The sequence below is a fragment of the Cherax quadricarinatus genome, chromosome 20 (assembly GCF_038502225.1).
Source record: "Cherax quadricarinatus isolate ZL_2023a chromosome 20, ASM3850222v1, whole genome shotgun sequence".
Classification (NCBI taxonomy): Eukaryota; Metazoa; Arthropoda; class Malacostraca; order Decapoda; family Parastacidae; genus Cherax; species Cherax quadricarinatus.
In genome coordinates, this window is record NC_091311.1 from 9,724,222 (window position 1) to 9,748,588 (window position 24,367).

The 24,367-nt window shown below is 44.7% G+C and overlaps 1 protein-coding gene across 2 annotated transcripts in view; it reads left to right on the top strand.

Annotated features, from left to right (window-relative positions):
* The window catches only part of nAChRbeta2 (nicotinic acetylcholine receptor beta2), a 1,855,029-nt gene that overhangs the window by 1,722,628 nt on the left and 108,034 nt on the right, over positions 1-24,367 (top strand). For both annotated transcript variants that reach the window (XM_070086879.1, XM_070086880.1), the window contains exon 10: positions 14,048-14,175. In XM_070086879.1, coding sequence (XP_069942980.1) covers positions 14,048-14,175 — 128 coding nt within the window. The remainder of the gene's footprint in view (positions 1-14,047; positions 14,176-24,367) is intronic.

Genomic DNA, 24,367 nt, shown 5'->3' on the forward strand with positions numbered 1-24,367 from the left:
TAGTAATTACAAAAAAAGTACATAATACCGACGAGGTGAGCAATCAGACACACACTTGCAACACCTGAGTATCCTAATATCTTTATATATATATATATAAGTATATATATATATATATATATATATATATATATATATATATATATATATATATATATATATATATATATATATATATATATATATATATATATATATATATATATATATATATATATATATATATATATATATATATATATATATATATATTATTTGCAAAACCAGTAAACGATGAGGTAATGAGGCCCTCAGTGTGGAAGCGAGTGTTCAGTACCTTTGTGTCGATTAGGTTGTGTGTATTTCGTCCAGCATTTGTTGGTGTTTCCCTTGTTGATGTACCTCCAGATTCTCACTTCCTGGAGGCCTTCCTGTCTCCACTGTAAATACCTCTTTAAATCTCAGCCTGATCACCTGGTCCTTGACTTGTCTTCCTCCTGATGTTGCTGTACAACAGCTTCGGGTGTGTGCGTGTGTGTACTCACCTAGTGTGTGTGTGTGTGTGTGTGTGTGTGTGTGTGTGTGTGTGTGTGTGTGTGTGTGTGTGTGTGTGTGTCAGAGAGAGAGAGAGAGAGAGAGAGAGAGAGTGCGCGTGTGTGTGTACTCACCTAATTGTGGTTGCAGGGGTCGAGACTCAGCTCCTGGCCCCGCCTCTTCACTGATCGCTACTAGGTCCTCTCTCTCTCTGCTTCCTGAGCTTTATCATACCTCTTCTTAAAACTACGTATGGTTCCTGCCTCCACTACTTCACTTGCTAGGCTATTCCACTTCCTGACGACTCTATGACAGAAGAAATACTTCCTAACGTCCCTGTGACTCGTCTGAGTCTTCAGCTTCCAGTTGTGACCCCTTGTTCCTGTGTCCCCTCTCTGGAACATCCTATCTCTGTCCACCTTGTCTATTCCCCGCAGTATCTTGTATGTCGTTATCCTGTCTCCCGTGACCCTTCTGTCCTCCAGTGTCGTCAGTCCGATTTCCCTCATCCTTTCCTCGTACGACATTCCCCTGAGCTCTGGGACTAGCCTTGTTGCAAACCTTTGTACTTTCTCTAACTTCTTGACGTGCTTGACCAGGTGTGGGTTCCAGACTGGTGCTGCATACTGCAGTATGGGCCTAACATACACATTGTACAGTGTCTTGAACGATTCCTTATTAAGGTATCGGAACGCTATTCTCAGGTTTGCCAGGATCCCGTATGCTGCAGCAGTTATTTGGTTGATGTGTGCCTCCGGTGACGTGCTCGGTGTTATGGTAACACCGAGGTCTTTCTCCCTGAGCGAGGTCCGTAGTCTTTGTCCACCTAGCCTATACTCTGTCTGCGGTCTTCTTTGCCCCTCCCCAATCTTCATGATTTTGCATTTGGCAGGAATGAATTCGAGAAGTCAGTTACTGGACCACATGTCTAGCCTGTCCAGGTCTCTTTGCAGTCCTGCCTCATCCTCATCCGATTTAATTCTTCTCATCAACTTCACATTATCTGCGAATAGGGACACTTCAGAGTCTATTCCTTCCATCATGTCGTTCACATATATCAAAAATAGCACTGGTCCTAGAACTGACCCCTGTGGGACCCCGCTCGTCACAGGCGCCCACTGTGATACCTCTTCACGTACCATGACTCGTTGCTGCCTCCCTGTCAGGTATTCCCTGATCCATTGCAGTGCCCTCCCTGTTACATGCGCCTGATCCTCCAGCTTCTGCACTAATCTCTTGTGAGGAACTGTGTCAAAGGCCTTCCTGCAGTCTAGGAAAACGCAATCTACCCACCCCTCTCTCTCGTGTCTTCCTTCTGTTACCTTGTCATAAAACTCCAGGAGGTTTGAGATACAAGATTTGCCTTCCATGAACCCATGCTGGTTTTCATTTATAATCTTGTTCCGTTCCAGGTGTTCGACCACTCTCCTCCTGATAATCTTCTCCATGACTTTGCACACAATACATGTCAGAGACACAGGTCTGTAGTTTAGCTCCTCGTTTCTGTTTTCTTTCTTAAATATGGGGACTACATTTGCTGTCTTCCATTTCTCAGGTAGTTGCCCAGTTTCAAGGGATGTGTTGAAGATTGTGGTTAGAGGCACGCACAGCATCTCTACTCCTTCTCTAAGGACCCATGGGGAGATTTTGTCCGGTCCCATCGCCTTTGAGGTATCAAGGTCACTTAGGAGCTTCTTCACCTCCTCCTCGGTTGTTCGTATGTCATCCAACACTTGTTGGTATATTCCCTCTTGATGTTCCCTTCTGTACTGTGCTCCCACAGCCCTTCCTGTCTCTCCTGTAAAAACTTCCTTAAATCTCCTGTTCAGCTCCTCACATACCTCCTGATCATTTCTTGTGAGTTCTCCACCTTCTGTCTTTAATCTGATCACCTGATCTTTGACTGTTGTCTTCCTCCTGATGTGGCTATACAACAGTTTCGGGTCAGTCTTGATTCTCGATGCTATGTCATTTTCATACTGTCGCTGGGCCTCCCTCCTTACCTGTGCGTACTCGTTCCTGGCTCTGCGACTGATCTTCCTATTTTCGTGTGTTCTCTGCCTTCTGTACTTTTTCCATTCTCTATTGCACTTTGTTTTTGCCTCCTTACACCGTCGGGTAAAGCAGGGGCTCGTTCTGGTCTTCCCGTTGTTTCTGTTGCCATTGGGAATAAACCTTTCCACTGCCTCCTTGCATTTTGTTGTTACATATTCCATCATATCGTTTACTGGCTTTCCTGCCAGTTCTCTGTCCCACTGGACCTCCCGCAGGAAGTTCTTCAACCCTATGTAGTCCCCTCTTTTATAGTCAGGCTTTTTCCATTCAACTCCTGTTACTCTCTCCACTTGCAGCTCTACTATGTATTCGAAGCACAGAACCACGTGGTCGCTAGCTCCTAGGGGACTCTCATACTTGGTGTTCTCAATGTCTGAGCTGCCCAGGGTGAACACAAGGTCCAATCTTGCTGGTTCATCCTCCCCTCTCACTCTGGTAGTGTCCTTAACATGTTGGTGCATTAGGTTTTCCAGCACCACGTCCAACATCTTGGCTCTCCATGTTTCGGGACCCCCATGTGGCTCCAGGTTTTCCCAGTCAATCTCCTTGTGGTTGAAATCCCCCATAACCAGCAACTTTGCTCTGCTGGAGTGAGCTCTTCTTGCCATCTCAGCAAGTGTGTCCACCATTGCTCTGTTGCTCTCTTCATATTCCTCTCTTGGCTTCCTGCAGTTCTGTGGTGGATTATACATCACTGCAATGACCACCTTGTGTTCCCCAGACTGAAGTGTACCTTCTATGTAGCCTCTTTCTCCCGTCTCATATATGCCTTCCATTTTCTCGAATTTCCATCGGTTTTTTACGAGCAGAGCAACCCCACCTCCCTCTCTGCCCCTTGTATCTTTCCTCATGATCTGGTATCCTGGTGGGAAGATTGCATCTGTTATTGTCTCCGTGAGTTTCGTTTCTGTAACTGCTATGATGTCTGGGGACTTCTCATTGATTCTTTCTTGCCATTCCTCATGTTTATTCGTTAATCCATCTGCATTTGTGTACCAAACCTTCAACTTCTGTTCTAATACTGTAACTGTGGTGCGGGGGGTGGGAACAGAGGGATCGGTGTGTGATGGTTGGTTTGGATTGTTCAGTTGCCTTGGGGGTGTCGTGGCTGGAGTCCTTCTGCAGGTGTTTCTGGGGGGTGTGCGTGTCCTTCCATTTGATCCTGGGTTTTTCTGCTCTCCTTTTTCATTTCTTCCCATTTCTCCTTTTGTTTTTGAACTCTCTCTTTCATCATCTTTCTTTCGTCCTGTGTTCTGTCTCGATCGAGGTACACACTCATGAACTCCTGCTTGCCTCTCAGCCGTGCTTTCTCCTGCAAGATCATGGTTCGGGTTGATTCTGCCTTGAAAATTACTTTGAGAGGCCGATTCCTTTTCTTTGTGAACCACCCGATTCTCCGAAAATTTGCCACCTGGGTCATGTCCCCCTCGCCTATCACCTTCATGATACCTTAAATCGCTTTTTTCTCCTCCTACTTTCTTTCATCATAAGTTTCCCCTTTAGCTTCGTCTAGCCCATAGACAAACACTGATCTCTCCCTTTCCACCTCCCACTGTGACTCCCATTGCATCCTCTGATGTGTTTTAGTTCCTTCCCGTGTGTGTGTGTGTGTGTGTGTGTACTCACCTAGTTGAGGTTGCGGAGGTCGAGTCCGAGCTCCTGGCCCCGCCTCTTCACTGATCGCTACTAGGTCACTCTCCCTGAATCGTGAGCTTTATCATACCTCTGCTTAAAGCTATGTATGGATCCTGCCTCCACTACATCGCTTCCCAAACTATTCCACTTACTGACTACTCTGTGGCTGAAGAAATACTTCCTAACATCCCTGTGATTCATCTGTGTCTTCAACTTCCAACTGTGTCCCCTTGTTACTGTGTCCAATCTCTGGAACATCCTGTCTTTGTCCACCTTGTCAATTCCTCTCAGTATTTTGTATGTCGTTATCATGTCCCCCCTATCTCTCCTGTCCTCCAGTGTCGTCAGGTTGATTTCCCTTAACCTCTCCTCATAGGACATACCTCTTAGCTCTGGGACTAGTCTTGTTGCAAACCTTTGCACTTTCTCTAGTTTCTTTACGTGCTTGGCTAGGTGTGGGTTCCAAACTGGTGCCGCATACTCCAATATGGGCCTAACGTACACGGTGTACAGGGTCCTGAACGATTCCTTATTAAGATGTCGGAATGCTGTTCTGAGGTTTGCTAGGCGCCCATATGCTGCAGCAGTTATTTGTTTGATGTGCGCTTCAGGAGATGTGCCTGGTGTTATACTCACCCCAAGATCTTTTTCCTTGAGTGAGGTTTGTAGTCTCTGGCCTCCTAGACTGTACTCTGTCTGCGGTCTTCCTTGCCCTTCCCCAATCTTCATGACTTTGCACTTGGTAAGATTGAACTCCAGGAGCCAATTGCTGGACCAGGTCTGCAGCCTGTCCAGATCCTTTTGTAGTTCTGCCTGATCTTCGATCGAGTGAATTCTTCTCATCAACTTCACGTCATCTGCAAACAGGGACACCTCAGAGTCTATTCCTTCCGTCATGTCGTTCACAAATACCAGAAACAGCACTGGTCCTAGGACTGACCCCTGTGGGACCCCGCTGGTCACAGGTGCCCACTCTGACACCTCGCCACGTACCATGACTCGCTGCTGTCTTCCTGACAAGTATTCCCTGATCCATTGTAGTGCTTTCCCTGTTATCCCTGCTTGGTCCTCCAGTTTTTTCACCAATCTCTTGTGTGGAACTGTGTCAAACGCCTTCTTGCAGTATGTGTGTGTGTGTGTGTGTGTGTGTGTGTGTGTGTGTGTGTGTGTGTGTGTGTGTGTGTGTGTGTGTGTGTGTGTGTGTGTGTGTGTGTGTGTGTGTGTATGTGTACTCACCTAGTTGTACTCACCTAGTTGAGGTTCCGGGGGTCGAGTCCGAGCTCCTGGCCCCTCCTCTTCACTGATCGCTACTAGGTCACTCTCCCTGAGCCGTGAGCTTTATCATACCTCTGCTTAAAGCTATGTATGGATCCTGCCTCCACTACATCGCTTCCCAAACTATTCCACTTACTGACTACTCTGTGGCTGAAGAAATACTTCCTAACATCCCTGTGATTCATCTGTGTCTTCAGCTTCCAACTGTGTCCCCTTGTTACTGTGTCCAATCTCTGGAACATCCTGTCTTTGTCCACCTTGTCAATTCCTCTCAGTATTTTGTATGTCGTTATCATGTCCCCCCTATCTCTCCTGTCCTCCAGTGTCGTCAGGTTGATTTCCCTTAACCTCTCCTCGTAGGACATACCTCTTAGCTCTGGGACTAGTGTTGTTGCAAACCTTTGCACTTTCTCTAGTTTCTTCACGTGCTTGGCTAGGTGTGGGTTCCAAACTGGTGCCGCATACTCCAATATGGGCCTAACGTACACGGTGTACAGGGTCCTGAATGATTCCTTATTAAGATGTCGGAATGCTGTTCTGAGGTTTGCTAGGCGCCCATATGCTGCAGCAGTTATTTGGTTGATGTGCGCTTCAGGAGATGTGCCTGGTGTTATACTCACCCCAAGATCTTTTTCCTTGAGTGGGGTTTGCAGTCTCTGACCCCCTAGACTGTACTCCGTCTGCGGCCTTCTTTGCCCTTCCCCAATCTTCATGACTTTGCACTTGGTGGGATTGAACTCCAGGAGCCAATTGCTGGACCAGGTCTGCAGCCTGTCCAGATCCCTTTGTAGTTCTGCCTGGTCTTCGATCGAGTGAATTCTTCTCATCAACTTCACGTCATCTGCAAACAGGGACACCTCAGAGTCTATTCCTTCCGTCATGTCGTTCACAAATACCAGAAACAGCACTGGTCCTAGGACTGACCCCTGCGGGACCCCGCTGGTCACAGGTGCCCACTCTGACACCTCGCCACGTACCATGACTCGCTGCTGTCTTCCTGACAAGTATTCCCTGATCCATTGTAGTGCCTTCCCTGTTATCCCTGCTTGGTCCTCCAGTTTTTGCACCAATCTCTTGTGTGGAACTGTGTCAAACGCCTTCTTGCAGTCCAAGAAAATGCAATCCACCCACCCCTCTCTCTCTTGTCTTACTGCTGTGTGTGTGCGTGTGTGTGTGTATGTATGTATGTGTGTGTATGGGTGTGTGTGTGTCTGTGTGTATGTGTGTCTGTGTGTATGTGTGTGTGTATGTGTGTGTGTGTGTATGTGTGTGTATGTCTGTGTGTATGTGTATGTGCGTGTGTGTGTATGTGTGTGTGTGTGTGTGTGTGTGTGTGTGTGTGTGTGTGTGTGTGTGTGTGTGTGTGTGTGTGTGTATGTGTGTGTGTATGTGTGTGTGTGTGTGTGTTTGTGTGTGTGTGTGTGTGTGTGTGTGTGTGTGTGTGTGTGTGTGTGTGTGTGTGTGTGTGTGTGTGTGTGTGTGTGTGCCCCCACTTCTAAATATTCATACTGCTAATAAATACCGGTAGATACCAGTAATTCTAAGCTTACCAATACTTGTAACACTTATCGATTCTACTTCTAAAATTCAGAAAGTAGCTAGGCTGTAAAATTTAGCTTGTCTCAGCTTAAGTGTCTGACGTTATCCCTCACTACCGCTTTACTCCTTGCACTCTCGTCTATGCTATTTCTACTCTAATTCTGGTAATGGCTTGAAGGAGTGAGTGACCAGTATCTAACAGTGATGCAGGACCAGAACTCAACCTTGCAAAATGCAACCTCAACAGGTGAATACTTGCGCTGACAGCGGTGTGATGACAAGTTGCCAGAAGCTGATGACGTAGTCGTCGTGCATAGGCCTTCTATCACTATTTTGTAACTCTTTCACCCGTGATGTTTATAACCATATATGCTCATGCATCCCGCGTTCCTCAAGTGATTTCACTTTTCACTTATTACAGAATACACTTTACATTCGGTGTTACACTTTATATGTATAATGGCATACAAACTGTTGTGACGTCACTGCTTCAGCAGGCCTACTGCCACCTTCCCTTGTTGTATATTTTATTTTTTCTTTCTCCTTTTGCTTATTAACTTTTTCACTCTCACATTACGGTGCCCCACATTTCACTTGTTACCCAAACGCTGGTAATTCTTGATCACCCGTTTCCACACTCACTTTGATCTTTTTATGTTTGTATCTGTGTGGCAACAGTGCCTAGTAGATCCACAACGGTTTGGCACTTTAAAAAAAAATACTGAATTCAGGTTTCCTCTCGAATTTTTTTCAACTAATAACTATAGTTATCACTCGTAGGTTTGTTCACTGACTTTGTCACTACCACTGATTACTGTTATAGCACTACCACTGATTACTGTTATTGCGGTTATTGCACGCCTCAAAAACACGAAGGTTCTCGGAGCCTTGTGCACCCACGTCTGCACCCACCGTGTGTATATATATGTGTGTGTGTGTGTGTGTGTGTGTGTGTGTGTGTGTGTGTGTGTGTGTGTGTGTGTGTGTGTGTGTGTGTGTGTGTGTGCGTGCGTACGCGTGTGTGTGTATGTGCATGTGTGTGCGTGCTCTCTCTTACAAAGATATGCTGGAGATGGTCGACCTGTGTCTCCCGGCCGCTAACAAAGCCTGCAGTCTAATTGCTCTGTTGTCTATTATACGAAATCTATGTGTAGCGTATATTTCAGCTTCTTTCATCCTGGTTCCTGCCACTTCCTTTACACTGACAGATCTTTTCACCTCCCTTGCATTGTGTTATTGTTACTCTAGTTGTTGGTGCTGCTGTTGTTGCAGTTGTTGGTGCTGCTGTTGTTTCAGCTGTTGTTGTTGTAGTTGGTGCTGGCGTTGGAGTTAGTGTTGTTGTTGATGTTGGTGATGTTGATGAAGTTGCTGATGTTGTTGCTGATACTGCTGAAGTTATAATAATAATAATAATAATAATAATAATAATAATAATAATAATAATAATAATTATTATTATTATTATTATTATTATTATTATTATTATTATTATTATTAGTAGTAGTAGTAGTAGTAGTAGTAGTAGTAGTAGTAGTAGTAGTAGTAGTAGTAGAAGCATTACAATTTTTATTTCTACAAGTACATGTACAAAGTAAACAGGCTTAGCTGACATCAGTGATATACTACTATAAGGAAAGTCGGTTGTTCTGCATGCAATTCGGGAAAATTAGGTCAGTTTTGTCCCAGAATAACGCTGCTATGTTGTTGTGGTAATTAAGAAATGACAAGAAGCATTTACTTAACAAAAGTGCTATCATGTTTCGTTTGATATTTTTTCCAGGTGATGTGGATGACAGACACTTGTGTTGTGGATGGCAGACACTGGTGTTGTGGATGACAGACACTTGTGTTGTGGATGGCAGACACTTGTGTTGTGGATGACAGACACTTGTGTTGTAGATGGCAGACACTTGTGTTGTGGATGACAGACACTTGTGTTGTGGATGGCAGACACTGGTGTTGTGGATGACGGACACTTGTGTTGTGGATGACAGACACTTGTGTTGTGGATGACAGACACTTGTGTTGTGGATGACAGACACTTGTGTTGTGGATGGCAGACACTTGTGTTGTGGATGACAGACACTTGTGTTGTGGATGGCAGACACTTGTGTTGTGGATGACAGACACTTGTGTTGTGGATGACAGACACTTGTGTTGTGGATGGCAGACACTTGTGTTGTGGATGACAGACACTTGTGTTGTGGATGACAGACACTTGTGTTGTGGATGACAGACACTTGTGTTGTGGATGACAGACACTGGTGTTGTGGATGACAGACACTTGTGTTGTGGATGACAGACACTTGTGTTGTGGATGACAGACACTTGTGTTGTGGATGACAGACACTTGTGTTGTGGATGACAGACACTGGTGTTGTGGATGGCAGACACTTGTGTTGTGGATGGCAGACACTTGTGTTGTGGATGACAGACACTTGTGTTGTGGATGACAGACACTTGTGTTGTGGATGACAGACACTTGTGTTGTGGATGACAGACACTTGTGTTGTGGATGACAGACACTTGTGTTGTGGATGACAGACACTTGTGTTGTGGATGACAGACACTTGTGTTGTGGATGACAGACACTTGTGTTGTGGATGGCAGACACTTGTGTTGTGGATGGCAGACACTTGTGTTGTGGATGACAGACACTTGTGTTGTAGATGGCAGACACTTGTGTTGTGGTTGACAGACACTTGTGTTGTGGATGACAGACACTTGTGTTGTGGATGACAGACACTTGTGTTGTGGATGACAGACACTTGTGTTGTGGATGACAGACACTTGTGTTGTGGATGACAGACACTTGTGTTGTGGATGACAGACACTGGTGTTGTGGATGACAGACACTTGTGTTGTGGATGGCAGACACTTGTGTTGTGGATGACAGACACTTGTGTTGTGGATGACAGACACTTGTGTTGTGGATGACAGACAATGGTGTTATGGATGGCAGACACTTGTGTTGTGAATGAGAGACACTGGTGTTGTGGATGACAGACACTTGTGTTGTGAATGACAGACACTGGTGTTGTGAATGACAGACACTGGTGTTGTGGATGACAGACACTGGTGTTGTGAATGACAGACACTGTTGTGAATGACAGACACTGGTATTGTGGTTGACATGCACTCGTGTTGTGGATGACAGACACTGGTGTTGTGGATGACAGACACTGGTGTTGTGAATGACAGACACTGGTGTTGTGAATGACAGACACTGGTGTTGTGAATGACAGACGCTGGTGTTGTGAATGACAGACGCTGGTGTTGTGAATGACAGACACTGGTGTTGTGAATGACAGACACTGGTGTTGTGAATGACAGACACTGGTGTTGTGAATGACAGACACTGGTGTTGTGAATGACAGACACTGGTGTTGTGGATGACAGACACTGGTGTTATGAATGACAGACACTGGTGTTGTGGATGGCAGACACTGGTGTTGTGAATGACAGACACTGGTGTTGTGAATGACAGACACTGGTGTTGTGGATGGTAGACACTGGTGTTGTGAATGACAGACACTGGTGTTGTGGATGACAGACACTGGTGTTGTGGATGGTAGACACTGGTGTTGTGAATGACAGACACTGGTGTTGTGGATGACAGACACTGGTGTTGTGGATGACAGACACTGGTGTTATGAATGACAGACACTGGTGTTGTGGATGGCAGACACTGGTGACAGACTGGTGTTGTGATGACAGACACTGTGTGTTGTGGATGACAGACACTGGTGTTATGAATGACAGACACTGGTGTTGTGGATGGCAGACACTGGTGTTGTGAATGACAGACACTGGTGTTGTGGATGACAGACACTGGTGTTATGGATGGCAGACACTGGTGTTATGAATGGCAGTCACTGGTGTTGTGAATGACAGACACTGGTGTTGTGGATGGCAGACACTGGTGTTGTGAATGACAGTCACTGGTGTTATGAATGACAGACCCTGGTGTTGTGGATGGCAGACACTGGTGTTGTGGATGGCAGACACTGGTGTTGTGAATGACAGACACTGGTGTTGTGAATGACAGACACTGGTGTTGTGGATGACAGACACTGGTGTTGTGGATGACAGACACTGATGTTGTGAATGACGGACACTGGTGTTGTGAATGACAGACACTGGTGTTGTGAATGACAGACACTGGTGTTGTGGATGACAGACACTATTGTTGTGGATGACAGACACTGCTGCAGTGTGTTACTTATATGTCCTAGAGTAGAAAAAACAGGAGAATAAAACAATCAACCATAAAAGAAACATCTGAGGGGATGTGGTCATGACGTAGAAGATAAGGTAGGAAGAGGCAGACTGACAAGAGAGGTAACAAAATCACGAAACACAGAGGGAAACGAGATACAAAAAGGAACCAGAAAGATGTAAGGCGCTTCAAAACCGAACATCATAGATTCTGAAAGTTTAAAGAAGAATTAAACCAGTCAAGTGAAAGTGAGAAATTACAACCTCATTGCTAAAGTGAGAAAGAAGAAATTACTGAAAAGTAAGAGCAAATTACTCCACTCAGATACATGAATACAAATTGGCAACTTTAAAAATAGGCAAGTGCAAATAGGTATATAGAAGCAGGTAAGTACACACGGGTACAAATACGTTCGAGAAAGTTACCAAGAAATCCAGAAGCACAATTAGATAAGTTTAAACAAGAACAAACAAAGATATATAGTGAAATATAAATAGATAAGAAATAGATTGATACGAATATAGAAGTTCATTAAAAAAAAGTACATGGTTACGAAATGAACCATATTCATTTACTGTGAAATCCACTTGGAGACCCCCCAAAAAAAAGAAGAACAAAAATATGCGGGAAGGGGATGGACAGTACGAGAGACGGGACAGTAGCCTGTTAGACAGTGTGACTGAGGTGTATAAATGGGAAACAGGAATTGGAAAAGGGGATGTAAATAACATGTTAAAAATATATAATCAAGACAGGAATCGCAGCAATGGTTTCAAGCCGAAAAAAAATAGATTCACAAAGGATATAGGAAAACACTGGTTTGGTAATAGAGTTGTGGATGAGTGGAACAAACTCCCGAGCAGCGTCAGTGAAGCTAAAACGTTAAGTAGTTTTAAAAATAGGTTAGATAAATACATGAGTTGGTGTGAGTGGGTGAGTTGGACCTGACTAGCTTGTGCTAATGGATCTGATGCAGTACTCCTTCCTTCTTAAGTGGATGTGACTTGAACCTGAGTAACTTAAGCCAGTAGGTGACTTTGAGCTGCCTAGCATGGGCCAGTAGGCCTGCTACAGCGCTCCTTCTTTCTTATGTTCTCATATGACTGACAGTTATAAAGGTACGTGGATAGACAGTTTCAGAGAAAAATACATAAATAGATAGTTGAGAAAGAATTTAATTCGTATTTCGATAGACAGTGTGATAAAATGGTAGAGACAGTTTATGGGTCTGGTATCAATTACTGGTACAGATTTGTATTAATGTAGATGGGTAGACAGAGAACACTGAAACTTGCAGGTTTATATACCCGTGGATGGGTGGATAAGATAGGCGAGGTTATTATCCCTAAGGGTTAGAGATCTTGGATAATCCAGAGGGTTAGTAACCCAAGATAACCCGAGGATTTAGCAGCTTATTACAACCCAGGAAAGACAAGTAGTGTGGCTTATTTTCCCCTAGGATCCTGAGGTCCTCTTACCCTAGATGTAACCCACAACAGTTGGCTAATTCCCAGGTACCTACCTCCTGCTAGGTGAAAACGAGGCAACGGGTGTAAGAAAACAGGCACTGTCTCCACCCTCATCAGGATCAAACCCAGCCTCTTCGGTTGTTTATCAGTGAACTGGTAGAAAGACGGGTTTATCTCTACTAACATCGCTGGAAAGACATGGGTACACAGACCATCGATAAATTAAAAAGGAAAATTACAAATATACGAGAATGTATAGAGAACAGCAAGAAAACGAGGAAGAAAACGTTAAAGAAGTGAAAACTATACGAAGGTGAAAAAAAACTCACTGAAAAATTGGGAGGTGATACAGTGATGATGAATGTGTGTGAGAGAGAGAGAGAGAGACAGACAGACAGTCAGACAGACAGACAGACAGATAGACAGACAAATAGACGAGGGGAGAGATAGAAAGAGAGAGAGAGAGAGAGAAAGGAATATTAAATCTTTTGAAATGGGGGGTTGAAGTGTCAAAAGGAGTATGGGGTGCGAATGATGGATGGGAGAAAGGGAGGGAAAGTTTACGAGTGTGGAAAGCAGGAAAGGGAGGGAAAGATTGAATGATGGAATGAATGTGGCTGGAGGGATGGGGAGACAGAGAAAAAAAAAACGAATAGGGGATGGTAAATCAGTAATGATTTCTTGAGGGCACATCCGCAGTGTGCGGCTGCCCTATATAGTTATATTGTGGGGACAAAAGTTAGCTATGTCCCTCTATCACATTCCGAGCCTCAGATGAAAGACTTCAGTAGGATATACCTGGAGTTTTTGGGGTCAACACCCCAGCGGCCCGGTCTGAGACTAGGCCTCGTGTGGGAATTAGTAGAGAACAGGAATGAGAGAGTGAGTTAGGTGAAATAAGCTTTCTCTTAACAATAAACAAATCCGCCTGTCAAACAAACTCCTTCTCTCTCTCTCCCACACTATGGCTTTGGCACACCGACTCTAACTCCGTCCATCACTAACCTCCCCCTCCCTCGCACACTAATTTTCTCGCTCTCTCACTAACTCCCGTTCCCATCCATAGTACATTTCCCTACATTAATCAACAGTAACACCCTCGCACCAGTCCACTAACTGCCCCTCCCACCAGTACAAACTCTATCACTTACACTTACTCTCCCTTCCACCCAAACTAGTTCTCCCACCAACACCCATGCTAACAACCCCTCCCTCATCCATACTCACTCCCATCCACTTCAAAAAAATAATAATTCCCCTCCCATACACACACTAACTTCTTTACAAAACTTAAAACTAAGCCATCCCACAGTGACACTAACTCTACATCTTTCTCCCACAGTGACCCGTACAGTGACGCTGCCTTCGTGGAATATAACGGTGACCAAGGTAGTGTTGGAGGTCCAGGCTACAAGTTCGGAGATGATTACCTTTCAACCCACTCGGCCGGCAAGTGTAGTGAATCTTGTGGTGAGTGTAGTAGCCAGTGTTGTGGTGAGTGTAGCAACCAGTGTTGTGGTGAGTGTAGTAACCAGTGTTGTGGTGAGTGTAGTAACCAGTGCTGTGGTGAGTGTAGTAGCAAGTGTTGTGAGTGTAGTAACCAGTGTTGTGGTGAGTGTAGTAACCAGTGTTGTGGTTAGTGTAGTAACCAGTGTTGTGGTGAGTGTAATAACCAGTGTTGTGGTGAGTGTAGTAACCAGTGTTGTGGTGAGTGTAGTAGCCAGTGTTGTGGTGAGTGTAGCAACCAGTGTTGTGGTGAGTGTAGTAACCAGTGTTGTGGTGAGTGTAGTAACCAGTGTTGTGGTGAGTGTAGTAACCAGTGTTGTGGTGAGTGTAGCTACCAGTGTTGTGGTGAGTGTAGCAGCCAGTGTTGTGGTGAGTGTAGTAACCAGTGTTGTGGTGAGTGTAGTAACCAGTGCTGTGGTGAGTGTAGTAGCAAGTGTTGTGGTGAGTGTAGTAGCCAGTGTTGTGGTGAGTGTAGCAACCAGTGTTGTGGTGAGTGTAGTAACCAGTGTTGTGGTGAGTGTAGTAACCAGTGCTGTGGTGAGTGTAGTAGCAAGTGTTGTGACTGTAGCAACCAGTGTTGTGGTGAGTGTAGTAACCAGTGTTGTGGTGAGTATAGTAACCAGTGATGTGATGAGTGTAGTAGCAAGTGTTGTGAGTGTAGTAACCAGTGTTGTGGTGAGTGTAGTAACCAGTGTTGTGGTGAGTGTAGTAACCAGTGTTGTGGTGAGTGTAGTAACCAGTGCTGTGGTGAGTGTACTAGCAAGTGTTGTGAGTGTAGTAACCAGTGTTGTGGTGAGCGTAGTAACCAGTGTTGTGCAGAGTGTAGTAACCAGTGTTGTGAAGAGTGTAGTAACCAGTGTTGTGTAGAGTGTAGTAACCAGTGCTGTGCAGTGTAGTAACCAGTGTTGTGCAGAGTGTAGTAACCATTGCTGTGTATAGTAACCAGCGTTGTGTAGAGTGTAGTAACCAGTGTTGTGAAGAGTGTAGTAACCAGTGTTGTGCAGAGTGTAGTAACCAGTGTTGTGCAGAGTGTAGTAGCCAGTGTTATGCAGACTGTAGTAACCAGTGTTGTGCAGAGTGCAGTAACCATTGTTGTGCAGAGTACAGTAACCAGTGTTGTGCAGAGTGAAGTAACCAGTGTTGTGCAGAGTACAGTAACCAGTGTTGTGCAGAATGTAGTAACCAGTGTTATGCAGAGTGTAGTAACCAGCGTTGTGCAGAGTGTAGTAACCATTGTTGTGCAGAGGGCAGTAACCAGTGTTGAGCAGAGTGCTGTAACCAGCGTTGTGAAGAGTGTAGTAACCAGTGTTGTGTAGAGTGTAGTAACCAGTGCTGTGCAGAGTGTAGTAACCATTGTTGTGCAGAGGGCAGTAACCAGTGTTGAGCAGAGTGCAGTAACCAGCGTTGTGAAGAGTGTAGTAACCAGTGTTGTGCAGAGTGTAGTAACCAGTGTTGTGCAGAGTGTAGTAACCATTGTTGTGCAGAGTGCAGTAACCAGCGTTGTGAAGAGTGTAGTAACCAGTGTTGTGTAGAGTGTAGTAACCAGTGCTGTGCAGTGTAGTAACCAGTGTTGTGCAGAGTGTAGTAACCAGTGTTGTGCAGAGTGTAGTAACCATTGCTGTGCATAGTAACCAGCGTTGTGTAGAGTGTAGTAACCAGTGTTGTGAAGAGTGTAGTAACCAGTGTTGTGTAGAGTGTAGTAACCAGTGCTGTGCAGTGTAGTAACCAGTGTTGTGCAGAGTGTAGTAACCAGTGTTGTGCAGAGTGTAGTAACCATTGCTGTGCATAGTAACCAGCGTTGTGTAGAGTGTAGTAACCAGTGTTGTGAAGAGTGTAGTAACCAGTGTTGTGTAGAGTGTAGTAACCAGCGTTGTGTAGAGTGCAGTAACCAGTGTTGTGCAGAGTGTAGTAACCAGTGTTGTGCAGAGTGTAGTAACCAGCGTTGTGTAGAGTGCAGTAACCAGTGTTGTGCAGAGTGTAGTAACCAGTGTTGTGCAGAGTGTAGTAACCAGTATTGTGCAGAGTGCAGTAACCAGTGTTGTGCAGAGTGTAGTAACCAGTGTTATGCAGACTGTAGTAACCAGTGTTGCGCAGAGTGTAGTAACCAGTGTTGTGCAGAGTGTAGTAACCAGAGTTGTGCAGAGTGTCGTAACCAGTGTTGTGCAGACTGTAGTAACCAGTGTTGTGCAGAGTGTAGTAACCAGTGTTGTGCAGAGTGTAGTAACCAGTGTTATGCAGAGTGTAGTAACCAGTGTTGTGCAGAGTATAGTAACCAGTGTTGTGCAGAGTATAGTAACCAGTGTTATGCAGAGTGTAGTAACCAGTGTTATGCAGAGTGTAGTAACCAGTGTTGTGCAGAGTGTAGTAACCAGTGTTGTGCAGAGTGCAGTAACCAGCGTTGTGAAGAGTGTAGTAACCAGTGTTGTGTAGAGTGTAGTAACCAGTGCTGTGCAGAGTGTAGTAACCATTGTTGTGCAGAGGGCAGTAACCAGTGTTGAGCAGAGTGCAGTAACCAGCGTTGTGAAGAGTGTAGTAACCAGTGTTGTGCAGAGTGTAGTAACCAGTGTTGTGCAGAGTGTAGTAACCATTGTTGTGCAGAGTGCAGTAACCAGCGTTGTGAAGAGTGTAGTAACCAGTGTTGTGTAGAGTGTAGTAACCAGTGCTGTGCAGTGTAGTAACCAGTGTTGTGCAGAGTGTAGTAACCAGTGTTGTGCAGAGTGTAGTAACCACTGCTGTGCATAGTAACCAGCGTTGTGTAGAGTGTAGTAACCAGTGTTGTGAAGAGTGTAGTAACCAGTGTTGTGTAGAGTGTAGTAACCAGTGCTGTGCAGTGTAGTAACCAGTGTTGTGCAGAGTGTAGTAACCAGTGTTGTGCAGAGTGTAGTAACCATTGCTGTGCATAGTAACCAGCGTTGTGTAGAGTGTAGTAACCAGTGTTGTGAAGAGTGTAGTAACCAGTGTTGTGTAGAGTGTAGTAACCAGCGTTGTGTAGAGTGCAGTAACCAGTGTTGTGCAGAGTGTAGTAACCAGTGTTGTGCAGAGTGTAGTAACCAGCGTTGTGTAGAGTGCAGTAACCAGTGTTGTGCAGAGTGTAGTAACCAGTGTTGTGCAGAGTGTAGTAACCAGTATTGTGCAGAGTGCAGTAACCAGTGTTGTGCAGAGTGTAGTAACCAGTGTTATGCAGACTGTAGTAACCAGTGTTGCGCAGAGTGTAGTAACCAGTGTTGTGCAGAGTGTAGTAACCAGAGTTGTGCAGAGTGTCGTAACCAGTGTTGTGCAGACTGTAGTAACCAGTGTTGTGCAGAGTGTAGTAACCAGTGTTGTGCAGAGTGTAGTAACCAGTGTTGTGAAGAGTGTAGTAACCAGTGTTGTGTAGAGTGTAGTAACCAGCGTTGTGTAGAGTGCAGTAACCAGTGTTGTGCAGAGTGTAGTAACCAGTGTTGTGCAGAGTGTAGTAACCAGCGTTGTGTAGAGTGCAGTAACCAGTGTTGTGCAGAGTGTAGTAACCAGTGTTGTGCAGAGTGTAGTAACCAGTATTGTGCAGAGTGCAGTAACCAGTGTTGTGCAGAGTGTAGTAACCAGTGTTATGCAGACTGTAGTAACCAGTGTTGCGCAGAGTGTAGTAACCAGTGTTGTGCAGAGTGTAGTAACCAGAGTTGTGCAGAGTGTCGTAACCAGTGTTGTGCAGACTGTAGTAACCAGTGTTGTGCAGAGTGTAGTAACCAGTGTTGTGCAGAGTGTAGTAACCAGTGTTATGCAGAGTGTAGTAACCAGTGTTGTGCAGAGTATAGTAACCAGTGTTGTGCAGAGTATAGTAACCAGTGTTATGCAGAGTGTAGTAACCAGTGTTATGCAGAGTGTAGTAACCAGTGTTGTGCAGAGTGTAGTAACCAGTGTTGTGCAGAGTGCAGTAACCAGCGTTGTGAAGAGTGTAGTAACCAGTGTTGTGTAGAGTGTAGTAACCAGTGCTGTGCAGAGTGTAGTAACCATTGTTGTGCAGAGGGCAGTAACCAGTGTTGAGCAGAGTGCAGTAACCAGCGTTGTGAAGAGTGTAGTAACCAGTGTTGTGCAGAGTGTAGTAACCAGTGTTGTGCAGAGTGTAGTAACCATTGTTGTGCAGAGTGCAGTAACCAGCGTTGTGAAGAGTGTAGTAACCAGTGTTGTGTAGAGTGTAGTAACCAGTGCTGTGCAGTGTAGTAACCAGTGTTGTGCAGAGTGTAGTAACCAGTGTTGTGCAGAGTGTAGTAACCATTGCTGTGCATAGTAACCAGCGTTGTGTAGAGTGTAGTAACCAGTGTTGTGAAGAGTGTAGTAACCAGTGTTGTGTAGAGTGTAGTAACCAGTGCTGTGCAGTGTAGTAACCAGTGTTGTGCAGAGTGTAGTAACCAGTGTTGTGCAGAGTGTAGTAACCATTGCTGTGCATAGTAACCAGCGTTGTGTAGAGTGTAGTAACCAGTGTTGTGAAGAGTGTAGTAACCAGTGTTGTGTAGAGTGTAGTAACCAGCGTTGTGTAGAGTGCAGTAACCAGTGTTGTGCAGAGTGTAGTAACCAGTGTTGTGCAGAGTGTAGTAACCAGCGTTGTGTAGAGTGCAGTAACCAGTGTTGTGCAGAGTGTAGTAACCAGTGTTGTGCAGAGTGTAGTAACCAGTATTGTGCAGAGTGCAGTAACCAGTGTTGTGCAGAGTGTAGTAACCAGTGTTATGCAGACTGTAGTAACCAGTGTTGCGCAGAGTGTAGTAACCAGTGTTGTGCAGAGTGTAGTAACCAGAGTTGTGCAGAGTGTCGTAACCAGTGTTGTGCAGAGTATAGTAACCAGTGTTGTGCAGAGTGTAGTAACCAGTGTTGTGCAGAGTGTAGTAACCAGTGTTATGCAGAGTGTAGTAACCAGTGTTGTGCAGAGTATAGTAACCAGTGTTGTGCAGAGTATAGTAACCAGTGTTATGCAGAGTGTAGTAACCAGTGTTATGCAGAGTGTAGTAACCAGTGTTGTGCAGAGTGTAGTAACCAGTGTTGTGCAGAGTGTAGTAACCAGTGTTGTGCAGAGTGTAGTAACCAGTGTTGTGCAGAGTGTAGTAACCAGTGTTGTGCAGAGTGAAGTAACCAGTGTTGTGCAGAGTGCAGTAACCAGTGTTGTGCAGAGTATAGTAACCAGTGTTGTGCAGAGTGTATTAACCAGTGTTGTGCAGAGTGTAGTAACCAGTGTTGTGCAGAGTGTAGTAACCAGTGTTGTGCAGAGTGTAGTAACCAGTGTTGTGCAGAGTGTAGTAACCAGTGTTGTGCAGAGTGTAGTAACCAGTGTTGTGCAGAGTGTAGTAACCAGTGTTGTGCAGAGTGCAGTAACCAGTGTTGTGCAGAGTGTAGTAACCAGTGTTGTGCAGAGTATAGTAACCAGTGTTGTGCAGAGTGTAGTAACCAGTGTTGTGTGGTGTATGATGATATCAACTATGTGTTTTTGTGGTTAATTCATGTTTCCAGTCACAATTTATTGCCAGTCTAATTTTCCATTCGTGCTTCAAGCTGATGTGGCTTCTGTATCATGGTCATTGCTATAATTATTGCCTTTATAAATTCCACTTACAGTACACAAAATATCAAATCTATTATTTTGTGCAGCAATCTTCTAATTGAAAAATTTAAGGTCGTTTTTGTCTGTTCAGAAAGTACAACTGTACAGTGCTTGAGGATCACTCATTATCATGTCGGTCGTTAGTCGTTAGCTGTATCGTCAAGGTACCGGAGAATAAAGTTTTCCATCCGTCTTGGTAACTTCCTGCGTTATTGGCGGTGATAATAATATTTCTAACTTCCACCCTCTAACCAGGACCACTAAGTTCAGTCACTGGATATCATTTTTTTTCAGAATATGCTGAAAGGGAATTAAATAACAAGATATAACCATCCTGATACTACAGTATCACAACGTGTTTTGAAAGCAATTATATTACAGGGAATACTATCTTAAGTAAGCTTAGCTTTCCCATTTCAAATGATAAGTCATTCCCTCTGTGATTCAATAAGTGTCAGGGGGCCAAGACTGTTCAACTGCCTCTCAGCATGCATAAGGGGAATTACCAATAGACTCCTGGCTGTCTTCAAGAGTAAGCTGCTGGACAGACACCTGGAGTCAGTACTTGACCAGCATGGCTGTGGTTCGTACGTCGGTTTGCGTACGGCCAGCAGTAACAGCCTGGTTCATCAGGCCCTGATCCACCGCAAGGCTAGGTCATGAACCGTGCCGAGGGGGTGTTGACCCCCGGAACACCCTCCAGGTATACTCCAGGTAAGGTATGTAATCATATATCACAATGTGAAATGCATACCATAATCAGTATAACTGTGGACATAATTATGCTGATATTTATATTCGTAAATTGCTGAGCATTCTCCGTTGTGGTGTACCTACAGAGGCTGAGTATCCTTTACTGTGGTGTACCTACAGAGGCTGAGCATCCTTCACTGTAGTGTACCTACAGAGGCTGAGTATCCTTTACTGTGGTGTACCTACAGAGGCTGAGCATCCTTCACTGTAGTGTACCTACAGAGGCTGAGTATCCTTTACTGTGGTGTACCTACAGAGGCTGAGTATCCTTTATTGTGGTGTACCTACAGAGGCTGAGTATCCTTTACTATGGTGTACCTACAGAGGCTGAGTATCCTTTACTGTGGTGTACCTACAGAGGCTGAGCATCCTTCACTGTGGTGTACCTACAGAGGCTGAGCATCATTTACTGTGGTGTACCTACAGAGGCTGAGCATCATTTACTGTGGTGTACCTACAGAGGCTGAGCATCATTTACTGTGGTGTACCTACAGAGGCTGAGCATCATTTACTGTGGTGTACCTACAGAGGCTGAGCATCATTTACTGTGGTGTACCTACAGAGGCTGAGCATCATTTACTGTGGTGTACCTACAGAGGCTGAGCATCATTTACTGTGGTGTACCTACAGAGGCTGAGCATCATTTACTGTGGTGTACCTACAGAGGCTGAGCATCATTTAGTGTGGTGTACCTACAGAGGCTGAGTATCATTTACTGTGGTGTACCTACAGAGGCTGAGCATCATTTACTGTGGTGTACCTACAGAGGCTGAGCATCATTTACTGTGGTGTACCTACAGAGGCTGAGCATCGTTTACTGTGGTGTACCTACAGAGGCTGAGCATCATTTACTGTGGTGTACCTACAGAGGTTAATTCCCGACTCTCCCTGGAGAGTCTACACAGACATTGTTTACAATCACGGAGGGACCGACTCAACAGACGTTGCCCATAATCACACTTGGCTTGTCTCCAAAAACTATAACCATATTCACACATGAGGACATTTTATGCCAAACTACAAGTCCACACTTAACATATATCAAATTTAAGAAACAGATCACTGAGACTAAATCTCATCAGCCTTTCAGAAGAATATATATTAAGGTGCTTTTGCCGTCAGAATCAAGTTTTTCCAGATTAAATACTGAAGTGCAGATACACTCTTCTTCTCATCCAGAAACAATGATAATTAGCCTAATTATGAAGAACTGAATTTTCCAGCAATTCTTGTCTGTCCAAACCAGGATTATAAACAACATCGACAAAGTATAGCTGATGAGTCCGAAATGCCTTGGCATTGTGTGTGACGAGCAAGGTGTGCTGACTACGGGAGTTAGTAGTCGGAACCTGAGGTATGTAGGCTCCCAGCACCTGTCTACCTCCTAATCAAATTAGAATTTTCTGCTCCTCGATGGCAGGTTCAGGTTCAGGTAGGCTCGCCGGGTGGGTCCTGGTCCACGTCATCTCCATACAGTGACCCGGCATCCTCACTGACACAACATCGACGTTAGTATCTAACTTAACAATCCTCCAGCTTTCCCCAGATCTTATACATCATCAATAAAACGACTTTCTTTACAAATGATAATAAAATTTATGAGTACCTTAATAATGGCACAGAATAATAAAACGTTCACAGTCAAATTACAATTCAAGTTTATTATCGTTATTCAGCAATAAATGTTAATAACAATACTTACAATAATTGTTATTATACATCCGAGAATGAAATAGATCTTAATACAATGATGCAACACACTTTATCAACAATGATCTCAACATTACTCTAGGAATAACCTACCTAAGATACAAGAAACATTAGGTAAATATTATTAATATTTATTTTTTGTTGATAGCAACGTACAGCTGTATATAATGTGCATAAGTCTATGTCTAAAAAAATAACAGAACTCTATGATTTCTGTTTATGTTGAACAGACGATGCTGCCTACAGTATCTATGCCGAAAAGAACGTAGCCAATGGTCTTTACTCTAGTAAACGGAGCACAAAATCTATGACTTCTGTTTCACTGAACATAGCAACTTCAGGTCCATGTAAATGTAACATGGTCTTTGTAGCTAGTGAACAGACTTCCGCCTATGGTCTTAGCATCGTGTGAACAGACCACTACCTATGATCTCTGTGTAACTAGTGCAGTCCTCGTCACAAATTTATCTAGTGAATGTGTGTGAGAAACAGAGATAAAACACAGACGTGTGTGGAATATTGCTGAAAAGCAGGTGTGTGTGTGTGTGTGTGTGTGTGTGTGTGTGTGTGTGTGTGTGTGTGTGTGTGTGTGTGTGTGTGTGTGTGTGTGTGTGTGTGTGTGTGTGTGTGTGTTTGTGTGTGTGTGTGTGTGTGTGTGTGTGTACTCACCTAGTTCTCACCTAGTTGAGGTTGCAGGGGTCGAGTCCAAGCTCCTGGCCCCGCCTCTTCACTGGTCGCTACTAGGTCACTCTCCCTGAACCATGAGCTTTATCGTACCTCTGCTTAAAGCTATGTATGGATCCTGACCCCACTACATAGCTTCCCAAACTATTCCACTTCCTGACTACTCTGTGGCTGAAGAAATACTTCCTAACATCCCTTTGATTCATCTGTGTCTTCAACTTCCAACTGTGTCCCCTTGTTACTGTGTCCAGTCTCTGGAACATCCTGTCTTTGTCCACCTTGTCAATTCCTCTCAGTATTTTGTAAGTCGTTATCATGTCCCCCCTATCTCTCCTGTCCTCCAGTGTCGTCAGGTTGATTTCCCTTAACCTCTCCTCATAGGACATACCTCTTAGCTCTGGGACTAGTCTTGTTGCAAACCTTTGCACTTTCTCTAGTTTCTTTACATGCTTGGCTAGGTGTGGGTTCCAAACTGGTGCCGCATACTCCATATGGGCCTAACGTACACGGTGTACAGGGTCCTGAACGATTCCTTATTAAGATGTCGGAATGCTGTTCTGAGGTTTGCCAGGCGCCCATATGCTGCAGCAGTTATTTGGTTGATGTGCGCTTCAGGAGATGTGCCTGGTGTTATACTCACCCCAAGATCTTTTTCCTTGAGTGATGTTTGTAGTCTCTGACCCCCTAGACTGTACTCCATCTGCGGTCTTCTTTGCCCTTCCCCAATCCTCATGACTTTGCACTTGGTGGGATTGAACTCCAGGAGCCAGTTGCTGGACCAGGTCTGCAGCCTGTCCAGATCCCTTTGTATTTCTGTCTGGTCTTTGATCGAATGAACTCTTCTCATCAACTTCACGTGTGTGTGTGTGTGTGTGTGTGTGTGTGTGTGTGTGTGTGTGTGTGTGTGTGTGTGTGTGTGTGTGTGTGTGTGTATATACGTGGTGTTGAAAAAATGGGCGAGTAAGGTATGGAGGTGAGCTTTGGGGTTGAAAAGTTGGTTTATGTGAAGTGTAAGATCGTGGGAGTGTTTGAGGTATTACTCTGAACAGTAGGTCTGTGTGAAATAAGGGACTGATCTGAAGACATGGGGGATACGGGACTAATCAGTAGACATGAGAGGTACGGGACTGATCAGTAGACATGAGAGGTACGGGATTGATCAGTAGACATGAGAGGTATGGAACTGATCAGTAGACATTAGGGAGGTGAGGGGGTTGACCAGCTTGCGTGTGTAAAACCGCTTGTGTCTACATGTGGGTGCTGGGCAGTCCATTAGCAGGATAAATAACACTGCACATGTGGTGATGACAGCCAATACATTCTCAGGGCGTACTCAGCGCTGCCTTTTTTCTCTCTCAGGCTGTTGCTATCTCACACTACCAGTGAAGCCTTCCTTCTCTCTCAGGCTGTTGCTGTCTCACGCTACCAGTGAAGCCTTCCTTC